Genomic DNA, 15,046 nt, shown 5'->3' with positions numbered 1-15,046 from the left:
CACAGGCTAAGTTACGCACCTGCCCTTCCTCCCTCCCTCCACTCACTCTGGTCACTGGAGTGGTTTTATAATTGTCTCAAGCACGATATAACAAATTACTACAGTACAACCAGTCTACTTGTTTAAATATTAAGTAAAATTCCTGCTTTGATTTACTCAGATAGAACTTTAATTTAGTCTCATCTTAAACTGCCCAACGAATAAATTTCGCTTTCTTTTGAAATGCAGAATACCGAGTGTCTATTTCCATTTGTTATCAAATATTTTTTCTATATTACCCGTATATATTTTTTAAAGTTTGTAGATTGGATTGATTATAATTAAACTAATTGTAATTGGATATGATTTTCTCATACCTCGGAATTTTGGGTTTAACGATCTGGAAAGATTCAGACACAAATCTGGTAAAGTTTGTTTATTCACGAGTGGCATCACCGACAACGACCCGCCGTCCAATAAAGGTGGGGCTGACTTTACACCATCTACCGAGGCTGTATCCAGAATTTTCGTTCGGGACTGTACAATAATACATAGTGTGGTACAATAATACATAGTGTGGTACAATAATACATAATATGGGACATTAATACTTAGCGTGATGCAATAATATAGTGTGGTACACTAATACCTGGAATGGTACAGTAATGCTGTACAGAGTGTGGTGCAATATAGTATTTCCATTCTAACCTGGCCTATAAGCTACGCCCCTCTTCTATACTTATAGCTGATTGGTTCATTGAAAATTCAAACTAAATGTATTCACGATTGGTAAGCAGACCTCTTAGTATCTAAAGTAATGTTAAATATCAAACTGCAGATGATTTCAAGGCTTTAGCACTTCAGAGAGAATTTCTAGAAAGTTTTCAATATTTATCATAAGAGGTTGATATAGATACGCGCTTATACAGGCGCAGTTCAGTTCGGGGGAGGTAAAACGCTTAGGGGAACCAATCAGCTATTTGTGGCTATAGACGAGGGGCGGGGCTTATGGGCCAGCTTAGTGTGGAAAGGGTAATACATTGAGAGGTAGGGTAACACTGTATAGAGTGAGTTACAATAAAACAGGTGAGGCACAATAATACATAGTTTGGTACAGTAATACTGTACACAGTGTGGTACAATAAGACATAGTGAAGTACAGGAATATCTTGTGGTACAATAATATCTAGAGTACAATAAAACATAGTGTTGTACAATAATATAATTTGGTACAATAAAAAAGTGAGGCACAGGAATATAGTATGGTACAGTAATGCCTAGAGTGGTACAGTTGTACATAGTCTGGTACAAAAATACGCAGTGTAGTACAAAAATACATAATAATGGTTGCCCGTCGTGTAACGAGGGTGGCTGGCCCAAGGACCACCTAGGCGTAAATTTGTTTAAGGTGTAGAAGCTGTCGCCAACACATAGTTCAGTACAATCATGCAAAGTGTGGTACAGTAATGCATAGTGTGGTACAATCATACATAGTGTGATACAATCATACATAGTGTGGTACAGTAATACACAGTGTGGTACAATAATACATAGATCGATACAATAATAGTGTCGTACAATAATACACAGTACAATAATACAGTGTGGTACAATAATACATAGAGCTGTACAATAAGAGTGTGATACAAAACTAGTGAGGTACAATATTACACAGTGCAGTACAGTAATACAGTGTGGTACAATAATACATAGAGCTGCACAATAAGAGTGTGATACAAAACTAGTGAGGTACAATATTACACAGTGCAGTACAGTAATACAGTGTGGTACAATAATACATAGAGCTGCACAATAAGAGTGTGATACAAAACTAGTGAGGTACAATATTACACAGTGCAGTACAGTAATACAGTGTGGTACAATAATACATAGAGCTGCACAATAAGAGTGTGATACAAAACTAGTGAGGTACAATATTACACAGTGCAGTACAGTAATACAGTGTGGTACAATAATACATAGAGCTGTACAATAAGAGTGTGATACAAAACTAGTGAGGTACAATATTACACAGTGCAGTACAGTAATACAGTGTGGTACAATAATACAAATTGCAGTACAGTAATACAGTGTGATACAATAATAGTGAGGTACAATATTACACAGTGCAGTACAGTAAAACAGTGTGGTACAATAATACATAGTGCTGTACAATAATACATTGCGCAGTACAGTATTACAGTGTGGTACAATAATACATAGTGTAGTACAGTAATACAGAGTGTGGTACAGTAATACATAGTACAGTGCAGTAATACATAGTGTGGTACAATAATACATTTTGCAGTACAGTAATACATAGTGTGGTACAGTAATACATAATATAGTACAATAATGTATAGTATAGTATAGTATAGTATAGTATAGTATAGTATAGTAATACATACTGTGGTAGAGTAATGCAACTCGTGGTACAATAATACAGAGTGTGGTACATTAATGCATATTGTAGTACAGTATTACAGTAATGCTTAGTGTGGTACAGTAATACATAGTATGGTACAGTGATACTTAGTGTGGTACAGTAATACATAGTGTGGTAAAGTACTACATAGTGTGGTGCAGTAATACATAGTGTGGTACAGTGATACTTAGTGTGGTACAGTGATACTTAGTGTGGTACAGTAATACAAAGTATGGTACAGTAATATATAGAGTGGCACAGTAATACAAAGTATGGTACAGTAATACATAGTGTGGTAGAGTAATACATAGTGTGGTATGGTAATACAAAGTATGGTGCAGTAATATATAGAGTGGTACAGTAATACAAAGTATGGTACAGTAATACATAGTGTGGTAGAGTAATACATAGTGTGGTAGAGTAATACATAGTGTGGGAGAGTAATACATAGTGTGGTATGGTAATACAAAGTATGGTACAGTAATACATAGTATGGTACAGTAATAAATAGTGTAGTACAGAAATACTTTGTGTGGTACAGTGATAATTAGTGTGGTACAGTAATACATAGTGTGGTATAGTAATACATAGTGTGGTACTGTTAAGAACATAAGAAGTGACCAAGTGTTGTGTCTCTTTTCAGGCCACAGAGGAATTTCTACTCCCCTACGTCCTTCAACAGGTTCAGACGGAACTTCGGAGACGACGACGAGTAAGTTACCGGTCATCTTAATTCTGTTGGTCATAGCACTTGTGAGTACGTCCCCACACTATTATAACTTTCCTAGATCTTCCTTTTTCATACCTCAGTGACCCTGAGTTTTCAATGTTCCTACAATGAAGATGCTAGTGTCATTATCTTAGATGTACTGGATCAGGGGTTCTCAACCGTATTGGTCCAATCTTTTCTCGTGTTTTAGTTTGATACATTTGGTAGAATCCTTTGGGGTTTGTCTTCGCTTCCCTTGCTATCCTTACCTCATTATTCCTCTTGGCTTTCCTTATCTCGGTTTTAACCCTACTCAACAATACCTTATAATAATCCTGGAGGTAAATTTTGCCATGATTTATCCTTCTACCTATAGCCCTCCTTTGGCCAATGATGTTCTTTAAATAATTATTTATCCATTTAGGGTCATTCCTGTCTGATCTGAGTTTTTTGTATGGTATGTTCTGCCTTTGTGCATAAAGTAACTCATTATTTAAATTGTCGTGGAACTTGGCTTTTCTCAGATCTCGTTATCAGGTCGGTGTCATCTGTCAGGTTCACGCCCAAGCGCAACACCCCTTCTCTCAGCTGCCTCTTTAAACTGTCAAAGTTTGCTCTTCTGAAATCTGGTACTTTAGTGGAATTTTCCTTACGTCTGCCCTGAAAATCTAACTGGAATCTAATTTCTTTGTGATCGCTGTTTGCAAGTTCGTTCCCTACCTCGACATTGCTTATGAGGTTTTCTCTGTTCGACAGAACTAAATCGAGTATATTACTACCCCGGGTGGGTTCGGTTATATGTTGACTTAGGAAACAGTCCTGGATCGTTTCGAGAAAATCCTCTGATTCTGAGTTACCCGTAAGGTCAGTCCAATCTATTTGGCCAAAGTTAAAGTCGCCTACTATACAGACTTTGTTGTGGATGGAAGCCCTGCGCATTTCATCCCAGATAAGTCTCTCATTAACTATCAAGATTGGGAGGTCTATATATTACTCCTGTGATTAATTTTTCCCTACCTTCCATTAATTCTATCCAAATTGTTTCTGTATTCCGCTCAGTTTTTATTTCCTTATTTATTTCACACTTCAGATTATCCCTGACATAGATTGCTACTCCGCCTCCTTTCCTGGTCTGCCTATCGGTATGGAACAATTTGTAACCCGCAATTTGGTATTTGACCGGTAACTCACGTGAGTCTAGGTTGATCCATGTTTCAGTGAATGCTATTATTGAAGGTTCCAAGTGTTCCCTGAAGAAGGCAGTGATGGGTAGGGAAACACCGGGTAACACTGAAGTCCATTTATTAACGGATAGGAGAAATACAAGTAGTGACTAGCGTGTGCATTGCACGACCCACGGAGTCAGACTGAGACTGCCTTGCCATATGGCAGCCTCGAGGCAATGTTGCCACATAACACGTGCAGTGTTGCCACGTAATTATATACATAGATGCTACTCGGCACAGTAGCTTATATACAAGGTTGCTACTCGGCACAGTAGCTTATATACAAGGTTGCTACTCGGCACAGTAGCTTAGATACATAACCTACATCTCCCTCCCCCCTCACGCTCATAGTCTTTGTCTTGAGCGGACTTCTTAGTCCTAAGTCGCTCCGAGCGTCGAGGTGCACTGTGGGGCGGATCCTCGTGAGGTGTAGGTGACTCGTCCTCGGTCAGGGGGCCAGCAGCAGGGGGTGGGACTGGCCGGAGGAAGCGGCGGTTCCTCCACCAGACACGGCCGCTCGGCATCCTGACCTTGTAGTCCCGCGACCGGCCGACGCCCATCACTATGCCCACCTTGTCCCAACGTGTCGTCGTCGGGTCCTGGACGCGGACAAGGGCACCAATCTCCAGTGGCTGAAGAGGGCGGGCACGGTCGTCATACCGAGCCTTGGCGTCCTGGGCACGTGTAGCGGCGCGGCGGTCGCAGCTCTCGGCTCTGGTCTGCCACTCCTTCGCAAAGGCCTTGGCGTGTGCAGGAACGCAAGAGCGGAGAGGGTGACCATACAGGATCTGGGCAGGGGAGCGTCCTGTGTGGGTGGGAGTATTACGTAACTCCAGGAGTCCTTTGTCAAACGCCTCACAGTCTATGTTGCCTGAAGAGGCCACCTTGAGGATGAGGTGCTTGACTGTCTTGACTGCAGCCTCAGCGTGGCCGTTTGACTGTGGGTAGTGGGGTGTTGGCACAATGTGGCGGACTCCCCAACGCTCCAGGAATCCTGTGAAGTCCCGGCTGGCGAACTGTGGCCCACCGTCCGTCCTCAGACGTAAGGGGACGCCCAGGTCACGAAAGAGGTGCCGGAAGTGGCGAATGGTGGCCGAGGACGTCGTGTCCGAGCCACAGATAACCACCACAGGCCAGCCAGAGAGTCGGTCGGCGACGACTAGGAAATGTTTCCCAGCTGTGCTGAAGAAATCAGCCAACACGGACTCGAAGGGCCTGATGGGTTAGTCGTCGCACAAGAGGGCCTCCTGCTGTTGACTGGGCTGCATGATCTGGCACGGCTCACAGGCACGGACCGTATTGACAATATCCGCGTCAATGCCGGGCCAGTACACAGCCTGCCTTGCGCGGTGCTTGGTGGCCTCTGCTCCACAATGGCTGTCGTGTAAGCGGGCCAGAACGCGACGACGGAGAGCTGCAGGGACGACCAAACGGGCACCATACAGGACGAAGTCCTCATCTGCGTAGAGGTCCTCACGTATCTTCCAATACAGGCGTAGGGCGTTGTGGAGGTCAAAACGATCGCGAGGGAACCCAGTCCTCACACTCTCCAAGAGCTGAGTGTAGGAGGGGTCGTCGCGTGCCGCGGTCCGTAGTTCCTCAAGGGCCAGATCGCTGTCGAGTGGCGACACTGAGGCCTGGGTGCTGGCGAGGGACTGTATGGCCTGCAAAGTGACGATGTTGCTGACGGAGAAACCGGCCTGGGTGCTGAGCATCTTGTCTTCAGGTGTCGGGCGGCTGACTGGGGAGCGGGAGAGGGCATCCGGGATGCACAACTCCTTACCTGCGCGCCAAGCTGCGGTGAAGACAAAGGCCAAAATCTTCTCCTTCAGGCGCTGGAGGCGAGGATTCTCGATGGTGTCCAGCGAATAGTGATTAAGAATGGGGACCAAGGGCCTGTGGTCTGTGATGAGGTCGAAGTGCTGTAGGCCAATCAAGTACAACTTGCACTTCGATAAGGCCCATACCACTGCCAGCAGCTCCAGCTCGATGGTAGCGTAGCAAGACTCAGCAACGGTGAGGAAGCGAGAGCCACACTGTACGAGCCGGTACTTTCCTCCACCGTGATCCTGGAGATGGGCGTAACCAACCCTGTACAGGCGCGAAGCGTCTGTCTGGAGGACGGTGGGGAGTGCTGGGTCGAAAGTAGCGAGGATAGGTGGACTTGACAGGGCCTCCTTCACCTTTGAAAGGCGAGGTCGTGGTCAGGGGTCCATGTGAAAGTCCTCTTGGGGCTATCAGGGGGCGGAGAGGCCCGGCAGCGGCGGAGACGTCAGGAGAAAATTCTGCCAGCTGGTTCACCAGGCCCATGAAAGACCTGAGATCCGTAAGGTTGGCAGGTTTTGCAAAGTCCGCTATGGTGCAAACTTTCTCCGGGTCCGCAGCAATGCCATCCCTTGAGAGTCGGTAGCCGCAGAAAGACACTGCAGGTGCGGCCAAGACGAACTTCTCGGCATTCAGAGTGATGCCATGCGTCCTACACCTGGTCAGTACCTCGTCGATGCGGCGAAGATGCGTCAGGTATTCCTCATCGTAGAGGAAGACGTCATCCACTACCTTCACGCAGTTGGTCACGCCTTGAAGTGCCATGTCACCACGGAGAAAGAAGGCGTCCCCCCGTAGCAGCGAATCCCACAGGGCCACGGCAGTAGCTGAAGCGTCCGTAAGGCGTGATGAAAGTGGTCAGTGGCTGATCCTCCTTCTTCAGTGGGAACTGCCAGTAACCACTGAGGGCGTCCATTGTCGAGAAGTGCCGTACCTTCGGGTCCACACTCCGTATAGCTGCAAAAGGTGTGGGTGAAGGGTGGCCGGGACGGGACACCTGGCTGTTAAGCTTAGACAAGTCGGTAGTAATCCGCACTCCACCGTTAGTCTTAGCCACAGCGACTAGAGGGTGGCACCAAGGAGACGGGTCGTCACCAACGGGTACGATGACATCCTGGGCCACCATGGAATCCAGTTCCTTCTTGACTGAATCCCTGAAGGCGAGAGGGATCAACCGGGGAGTGTGTATGGCAAACGGCTGCGCATCTTCCCGCAGGTGTATCCTCATAGGCGGAGCCGCCATAGCCTTCAGTGGCGCGGTCCGTAGGGCCTCCTTCGTCACCAGCTCATCCGAGTACTCCTTCAGGAAGTAGGCCTTTGCGGCTGAAGGAGACGTCTCGCTGTGAAGAGGAAGCAGCCATGACTTGGGTGGAGACGGGGCGGGAGTGGACGCGGGTTCTGGGCAGCTCTGTGCGGCAGCGCCAGGGGCGTCGCTCGTTGATTCACGCACCCTGCTGGTGGTGTACCGAGCAGCTAGGATCTGCTCAGGAAAGTCTCTGGGCACCACGCCTAACTCCTTGCAGTGCTCCCACGACAACAAGGGTGTAGCGAGAGTAGGCTGCACGTCGATCCATCCGTGACACGACCTGTCGCCGTAGGTGATCTCCGCTTGAAAGGAGCCCACAGCGTCCGGCATCTGGGAACCGTCCGCATTGTAGTACTGCAGCTGCGGCGGTGGTCCCAGGTCGCGTTTGGTGAGGCCCAGTTTCTGGAGGTGCTTCAGACCTATCACCGTAGTATCAGCGCCGGTGTCCGGTATCACCTCGATGTGACCCGACACATCACCGTGTGTGACGGCGACGCGGATGGTAGGGGAAGGGGTAGCCCTGGGGCATGTGGTCGATTCCACCCTCCCCATGTGACTCAGCTGCTGCTTGGGGCTGCATGGGCCATCTGAAGGAGGCTGCGTGCGAACCACCCCGACGGAAGTGCACTGCTTTCCTCCCCGTCTCGGGCTTTTGGGCTTGGGTTGGCGGAAGCACTTGTCGTAGTGTCCATAGCGACCGCAGGCCTGACACTTGCGGCCTCGTGCAGGGAACCTGTCTGTGTTAGACCAGTGGCCCTTACAGTCACATCCACGACACAGTGCGTCGGCGGCCGGGCATGTCTTGGGGCCATGCTGGTTTCCACAGCTGCCACAGGAAGCACTAGGCGGAAGCGTGGAAGAACGTGCGGCAGCCTTCACGTTGTTGGCCGCCTTCTTACCCTTCTTGAACTGTGAGATAGCTCTCACAGCAGGTGGGGCCCGTAATGCAGAGGTGGCGGACTTGGTGGCCTGTATGACCGACATTCAGTCACTACCACCTGGAGTGTGGAGGAATCGTCCAGGGGGATGAGTAGCTGCACCAACTCTTCTTGCCTGACACCTGTCATGATCCCATGCTTGATCCAGGCTACCTCACATTCCCGGCTGTGCGCCTTGCAGACGTCGATCTCCTCCGACAAACTCTTCAAACGTACAAAAAAGTCGTCAAAGGATTCATTCTCCGCCCTGCTTGCAACTGGTGAAGGCGCGGTGACACAAGGCCTCGTTATTCCGACCTTTAACGTGCTCCTGTAAAAGGTCGAGAACATCCGTCACTGAAGACGTAGAATCGGGAGGCACTTGCAACGTGTGCTCCAAAACTCTCTGGGTCTCCAGCGACAAACACATCCGCAGTTGGATGAGCTGTTTGTTTGGAGGCATGCTATCAAGGTCTACCATCGTGGAGTAATCTATCCACCGCCGCCTCCACTCACGATAAAGCTGAAACGTGACGTCTGGTGAGAGGGCTGGTGGGGGTTGAACATATGCCTTGGGAGCTGTTGGAGAAGCGAGAGTACCTGGAGGACGCTGGTGTGGTGGGGGAGGAAGGGTACTGGCGCCTTGGTGCGCGATACCTGCGAGTGAGGGAGGGTGGGTTAGCGCCAGGGTCGCCAATAATGAATCAAAGCACGCCTTTTCCTCCTCTCTTCGTATCTCCTCCCTCTGAAGCTCCATTTCTCTGCGTCTCTCGTCCCTGTCGTCCATCCACCTCAAAATTGTGGCAATGTCCGTCGCTGGAGGTGGAGGATGAGAGTCTGCACCCGGTGGAGGGGAAGGTGGTGGGGAGTCATGTCTCCCATTTTGACGTTGTCCCTTCTTACCGCCCATCTTAGTATGCTTGAACTGCGCTGTTTAGTATATAAAGTGGCGCCTCATCAGCTCAAACCACATATATATGACGTAAACAGCGCAGAAATAACGCATAGAGTCCACTGTTCTGTCCGTGAGTGCGTGCGTGCATGCGTGTGTGTGTGTGTGTGTGTGTCTGAGAGAGCAGATCGTGGTGGCCTTGGTGGCTGTAGCCGCTGTGGAGGCGAGAACGTTAGTGTCTCCCCAGATGTCACACGAGAAGGGTGTACGCCTGCGTGCTCCGTGGGTACCACAAAAAAGAGGCCAATGCTCAACTCTCCCCTGTAGATACACTAATGCATTGACACTAACACTGCCACCGTCACTAAAACGCACTGTGACGGCGCAACACTGCACGTCGCGGCGAAACACAACGCAACACAACACAACAGAATCGACACGCACATCGACACGCACATCGCCGGCTAACTGTCCATTGTTCACACACTTGTAAGTCCACAGATCCTACTCACTGCGCCATGAAGGTTCCAAGTGTTCCCTGAAGAAGGCAGTGATGGGTAGGGAAACACAGGGTAACACTGAAGTCCATTTATTAACGGATAGGAGAAATACAAGTAGTGACTAGCGTGTGCCATGCACGACCCACGGAGTCAGACTGAAACTGCCTTGCCATATGGCAGCCTCGAGGCAATGTTGCCACATAACACGTGCAGTGTTGCCACGTAATTATATACATAGATGCTACTCGGCACAGTAGCTTATATACAAGGTTGCTACTCAGCACAATAGCTTAGATACATAACCCACAGTTATGTCGATTTTTTCGGTACATACCAAGGCCGTAATATCATCCATTTTGTTTTTCATACTTCTACTGTTCGCGTAGTAGACATTTAAGTTAGTCGTGTTCTGAGTCCTCCCTTTACCGCGTTTAGGTTTAAACTCCCTGTCTGCTTTAGTTTTGTCGTTATTCCTAACACTATTTCCCTGTAATCTTTCACTTTGTTTACCAGCTCCCACTGCAGTCTCCTCCACCCCCGTGCCCTCATGTTCCCCTAGCAGTTTAAAGACTTCGATATCTTTTGAACTGCCCCCTCTAGAGACCCAGCCAGGGTTGCCACCCCCTCCCGAGACAGGTGCACCCCATCCCTAGCATAAAGGTCCCTTCTGCCGTAGAAGTTGTCCCAGTTGTCAATGAATGGGACTGATATTGACTTGCAATATCCGTCAAGACGGCCGTTGACACCAACTGCCCTTGACAACCATTCATTGCTAACTCTCCTTCTAGGCAGGACACCACATATGATAGGGATCCCTCCCTTAGTCCTAATACGATCTATAGCTGTCTTGAACTTATCAAGAAGCTCTTCACTCCTACACAGGCCAATATCGTTGCCTCCTGCACTGAGGCAGATAATGGGTTTGTTCCCATTACCAGACAAGGTATTGTCCATTCCGTCAACTATATCCCCCACCCCAGCTCCTGGCAAACACACCCTCATCCTATTTTTGTTTTTACCACAAAAGGCTCTGTCCAAGTACCTTACCTGTGGGTCACCAACAATTAAAGTATTTATACCTTCCTTGGCAGCCCTGTCCCTGACTGTACTAACGTCCATTTCGTCTATCAAGGGACTGAACGAGTTGGTACACTTAGCTGTTGTTGCCGTTGTTGTATCCTAGGTGTGTTTCTTAACCACCAGCTTGGTAGTCCCTCTCCTCTCAACCTTCCATTCGTCATTCACCGGCTTTCCCTGTCTCGTTTCTTCCTTCATCTTTGCTATCTCTTCCTTTAATTTCAAGATTCCTTGCTCTAATTTCAGGTTTTTTTCCTTGGTATTCTGTAACTCGGTCCACAGATGGGCATAACCCCGTTTACAAGTAGCACTAGCCATATCTGGTAATTATCCCCAGGAGCGGAGCTAAGCTGCCGTGACCTTTCCCCTAGTGAGGTCAGAACACAACCTTATTACTGTACAACTCATGTTGTACTGCTTCCCCAATATATTTATGTTTTTCAATTCCACTCTAATTTATGTATATACTTTTAATAAAAAAAATAATACTAATAAAAATAAAATAAATAAATATTGAAGTGATAACCGTGGTAACATTATGAGATGTTCTTATTACCACCATGCTATTGTACTATTCCAGATGTTACTAAATGTTACATAATACTTCCTTGAGATAAATGTATAGTATATATCAGGTGCCTACAGGAGAGCTCAGGTTCTCAACTGGCTCAGCCATGTTAAAATTTGTATTATTATCCACTCTGTATCTGTCTTTTTCTCGCTTAATAAATTGTGTCAATTCAATTCAGTTACTCTCAACGCGGAAGCTACAGATATATCACATTAGTGTAACCTGAAAATTTTTATAGACTACACGCAGCAATTTAAATTATATTACTTTCTTCTGACGTAGTAGACTGCATTTTCCATTCAATTATTTGAATATAAATGAAAAAATATGTACTTTGGAAATTATCGCTGGGTGGGTTTACTAAAGTTTAAATACTGGATGTGTATTAATTTAAAGCAAGCAAACAGTGATAATGTTAGTCCATTATTGTTGCTCTCAGGCTCACCTTAGTGTAGCAGAAATGCACCAGGAAATCACTTCAAGTACTAATTGATAATTTCAAGCAGCAAAAATCCTTTCTTCCATTAAATTATATTATAGTAGAGTAACGAGGAGAAATGCATTTGCTTTATATTATATGTTTCGTGTATTAACAACAACTGCCCATTATAACTTCATGTGTGCCCTTTGTGAATGATATTTGTAATGCCATTTCTGGGTTACTAGAACGTCGTCGCTTTCTGATGGGAGAGAGAGAGCCAGTTACCTTACAGTGCGCAAGTGCGTGTGACTCGTAGTCACATATAATAATAATAATAATAATAATAATAATAATAATAATAATAATAATAATAATGAACGGTTTATTAATAGAGTTGCAGCTGGTGGCTGAAAATATACAGACTTACATTTGATTTAGACATAATGATATAATATGCATTGAATACATTTACAGGGCTGTACAGTACATAAATCAGGAGTTGTTTATTATTTTAACAATAGATGGGATGGTGCTGTTCTTATATCTATCGGTGCGGGCTCTTATGGGCTGAATTTTGTTGTAGTGGCGGACTGCGCGAGTTGGGTGGGGGGCTGCAGGTGGCAGGAGGTGGCGATGACGAGGGTGGTGCAGTAGTCCACTGCCAAACCTTTCCAGTGCTTGGTGGTGGAGGTCACTGAGGGATGGCATTTCCAGGGTGGAGAGAGCGTTGGTGTAGCCGGAGTATTCTGCGCCGAGCATGATTCTCCAGGCCCTTTTCTGTACCTTCTCTAGCTGACGTTGTTGGGTGGAGTTGAGAGAAGACGACCAGGCTGGTGACGCATACGTTAGTTTGGGGAGAATAAAGGCGTTGTAGATGGTCCTCAACTCTGGCGTGGGTGTCCCAAGTGACCTAAGTCGTCGTAGCATGTAGAGACGATACGAGGATGCCTTGACTGTGTTATTTACATGGGCCTTCCAGTCAAGTTTGTTGTCTATGGTTACACCCAGGAGTTTGGCAGACTGCACCAGCTGGAGAGGATGGGCACCCACTGTGACTGCTGGGGCTTGCACTGGAGTGGTGGCGGTGTTGATGTGCATGACTACGGTTTTGGTGTGGTTGATGGTGACCTTGTTCTCCGTGGTCCATGCCTGTAGCCTGTCTAGGGTGCCTTGTAGCGATGAGTAGTCTGGTGCGGTGTTGTCCACTGAAACCCCCACAGTGCAGTCATCCACGTACTTCCACCTGTGAGGAGTGTCCGATAGAGCGTCGTTGATCAGAATGAGGAAGCACAGTGGTCCCATCTTGGTCCCCTGGGGAACACCGCAGGTGAGGTGTTGGAATGTGGAGACCAAGCCCTGATACCTCACTGCCTGGCGACGTGCACTGAAGAAATCAGTGAGCCATGATACCAGGTTGGTGGGCAGCCCAAGTGCAATAGCCTTGTTGATAACAGTGCAGTGATCAACAAGGTCAAAGGCCTTCCGGATGTCCACAAGGGCAACGGCCAGTGATGTCTTACGTTTCTGCTTCCATGGTCATGTCATTTGTGCTGTGCTATTTTCAAATATAAATAATTTTTGAAGTGATATAATAATTCCTTCTTCACTTTTGATAATTAAAGGTTATTAAAGTACTTTGCTTCAATGCCAGCAAAGAAATGAAATACAGTATGTTTTGTTCTCTTGTTTTCACAGATCCTCCTCCTCATTCGGAAGCTTCCCAGGATTCTCGGCTCCTTCTTCAACTGGTTCCTTCAGATCAGGCCAGCCCTTCAGATCTAGAAAGGGAGGTTCCAGGAGCTTTGGCAGTTCAAGAGCTTCTGGCGCTTTTCCTGGTCTCGGGGGAGGTCCGGACTCTTTCTTGGAGGCAGCTACCACGGAGCGGAGTGAGACTGATGACGAGATTCAAGCCTTTCAGTTCAGCGGGAGCGCTGGCTTCGGAAGTTCCAGGCCTGGATCTGAAGGGGGCCGTAAAGGCGGAGCGAACAGAGGTGTCTCCAAAGGGGGAGGCATCAAGTCCTCACAATCATCACAAAGTTCATCAAATTTAGGCGGTAGAGACCAGTCATCGGCGTTCTCGTTCGGTGGGTCCTCGGGCCCCACGTTCGGTGGATCATCAGGTATTGACTTCAGTGCACTGACAGGTCAAGAGTTCAACCCATCAGGAGAACCAATATTCGGCAGAGCAAGTGGAATTTTCGGTGGAGCTCCAGGTCTCGATTTCAGTTCTTCTTCTGGTGGAATATTTGGTGGATCTTCAGGTTCTTCATTAGGTGCATCGCCTGGCGGTACTTTTGGTTCTCCAGGCACCGGATTTAGCGGATCTTCCAATTCATATTTCACTGGTTCGTCTGGAGCTTCTCAAGCTAACAGACCTGCTGCTGGTAGTACCGCTAATAACTTCCCCTCCTTTTTATCATCTTTCTCTGATTCCGGGATTAATCCATTTGGTTCACAACCGATACAGTTCCCTTCTGCTTCAAGAGGCCAGTTCCCACCCTCATCCAGCAGCATCTTCCCTCAGCCTGTAGGGGCCAACTCAGCACAGTTCCCATCAGCAGCTAACTTTGGTCTTCCTGAATCATCTGCAAGCTTCCCATACCCAATAGATGAGGAAATAGCTAACCTGCTCTTCGTTGGGGAAATAGACTCTACTACCACCAAGTAAGTAATGAGTGTGTTCAGCCAGGCATGAAACTTAATCAACCATGTTTATAAAGTAATAATAATCATTATCCATAAATAACAGACGAAACAGTGAACCATCACTCTATATGCTTTAAACACCAGCACGGCATTTAATTCTCACGTAAAATTTTAATAAGAATAGGTTATCAATCTCGCCAAATTTGATATTACGTTACCAACTGCTAATAAAGATTACTGTGGGGAGCCAAATTTTGTGCCCAAACAAGAGAATTAGGAATGGCGGTCCCAAGAAGTTACAGTGTTAGAGGTAACAGCTGCTCAAGATGTTTGCTTGCTCCCCCCCCCCCTCTTTCTCTCTCTCTTTCTCTCGGAGACCTTACCCCTAGTGTTTTATTATTACTGACACTAGGAGGCCTTACGCCTAGTGTGTTGTGTTTACTAACACAAGGAAGCCCTACACCGAGTGCATGTGCTGTGTTTACTAGCAATAGGAGGCTTTACCCCTCGTGTTTTATTATTAATAATATTAGACCTTACACCTAGTGTGTTG

The 15,046-nt window shown here is 47.0% G+C and overlaps 1 protein-coding gene across 1 annotated transcript in view; it reads left to right on the top strand.

Annotated features, from left to right (window-relative positions):
• Positions 1-15,046, top strand: part of LOC121859369 — a 532,182-nt gene that overhangs the window by 27,973 nt on the left and 489,163 nt on the right. The window contains exons 2-3 of the mRNA XM_042356146.1: positions 3,048-3,116; positions 13,543-14,511. Of these exons, the coding sequence (XP_042212080.1) occupies positions 3,048-3,116; positions 13,543-14,511 (1,038 nt within the window). The remainder of the gene's footprint in view (positions 1-3,047; positions 3,117-13,542; positions 14,512-15,046) is intronic.

The sequence above is a fragment of the Homarus americanus genome, unplaced genomic scaffold (genome assembly GCF_018991925.1).
Source record: "Homarus americanus isolate GMGI-L3 unplaced genomic scaffold, GMGI_Hamer_2.0 scaffold7626, whole genome shotgun sequence".
Taxonomy (NCBI): Eukaryota; Metazoa; Arthropoda; class Malacostraca; order Decapoda; family Nephropidae; genus Homarus; species Homarus americanus.
This window is presented reverse-complemented; position numbering and strand designations above follow the sequence as displayed.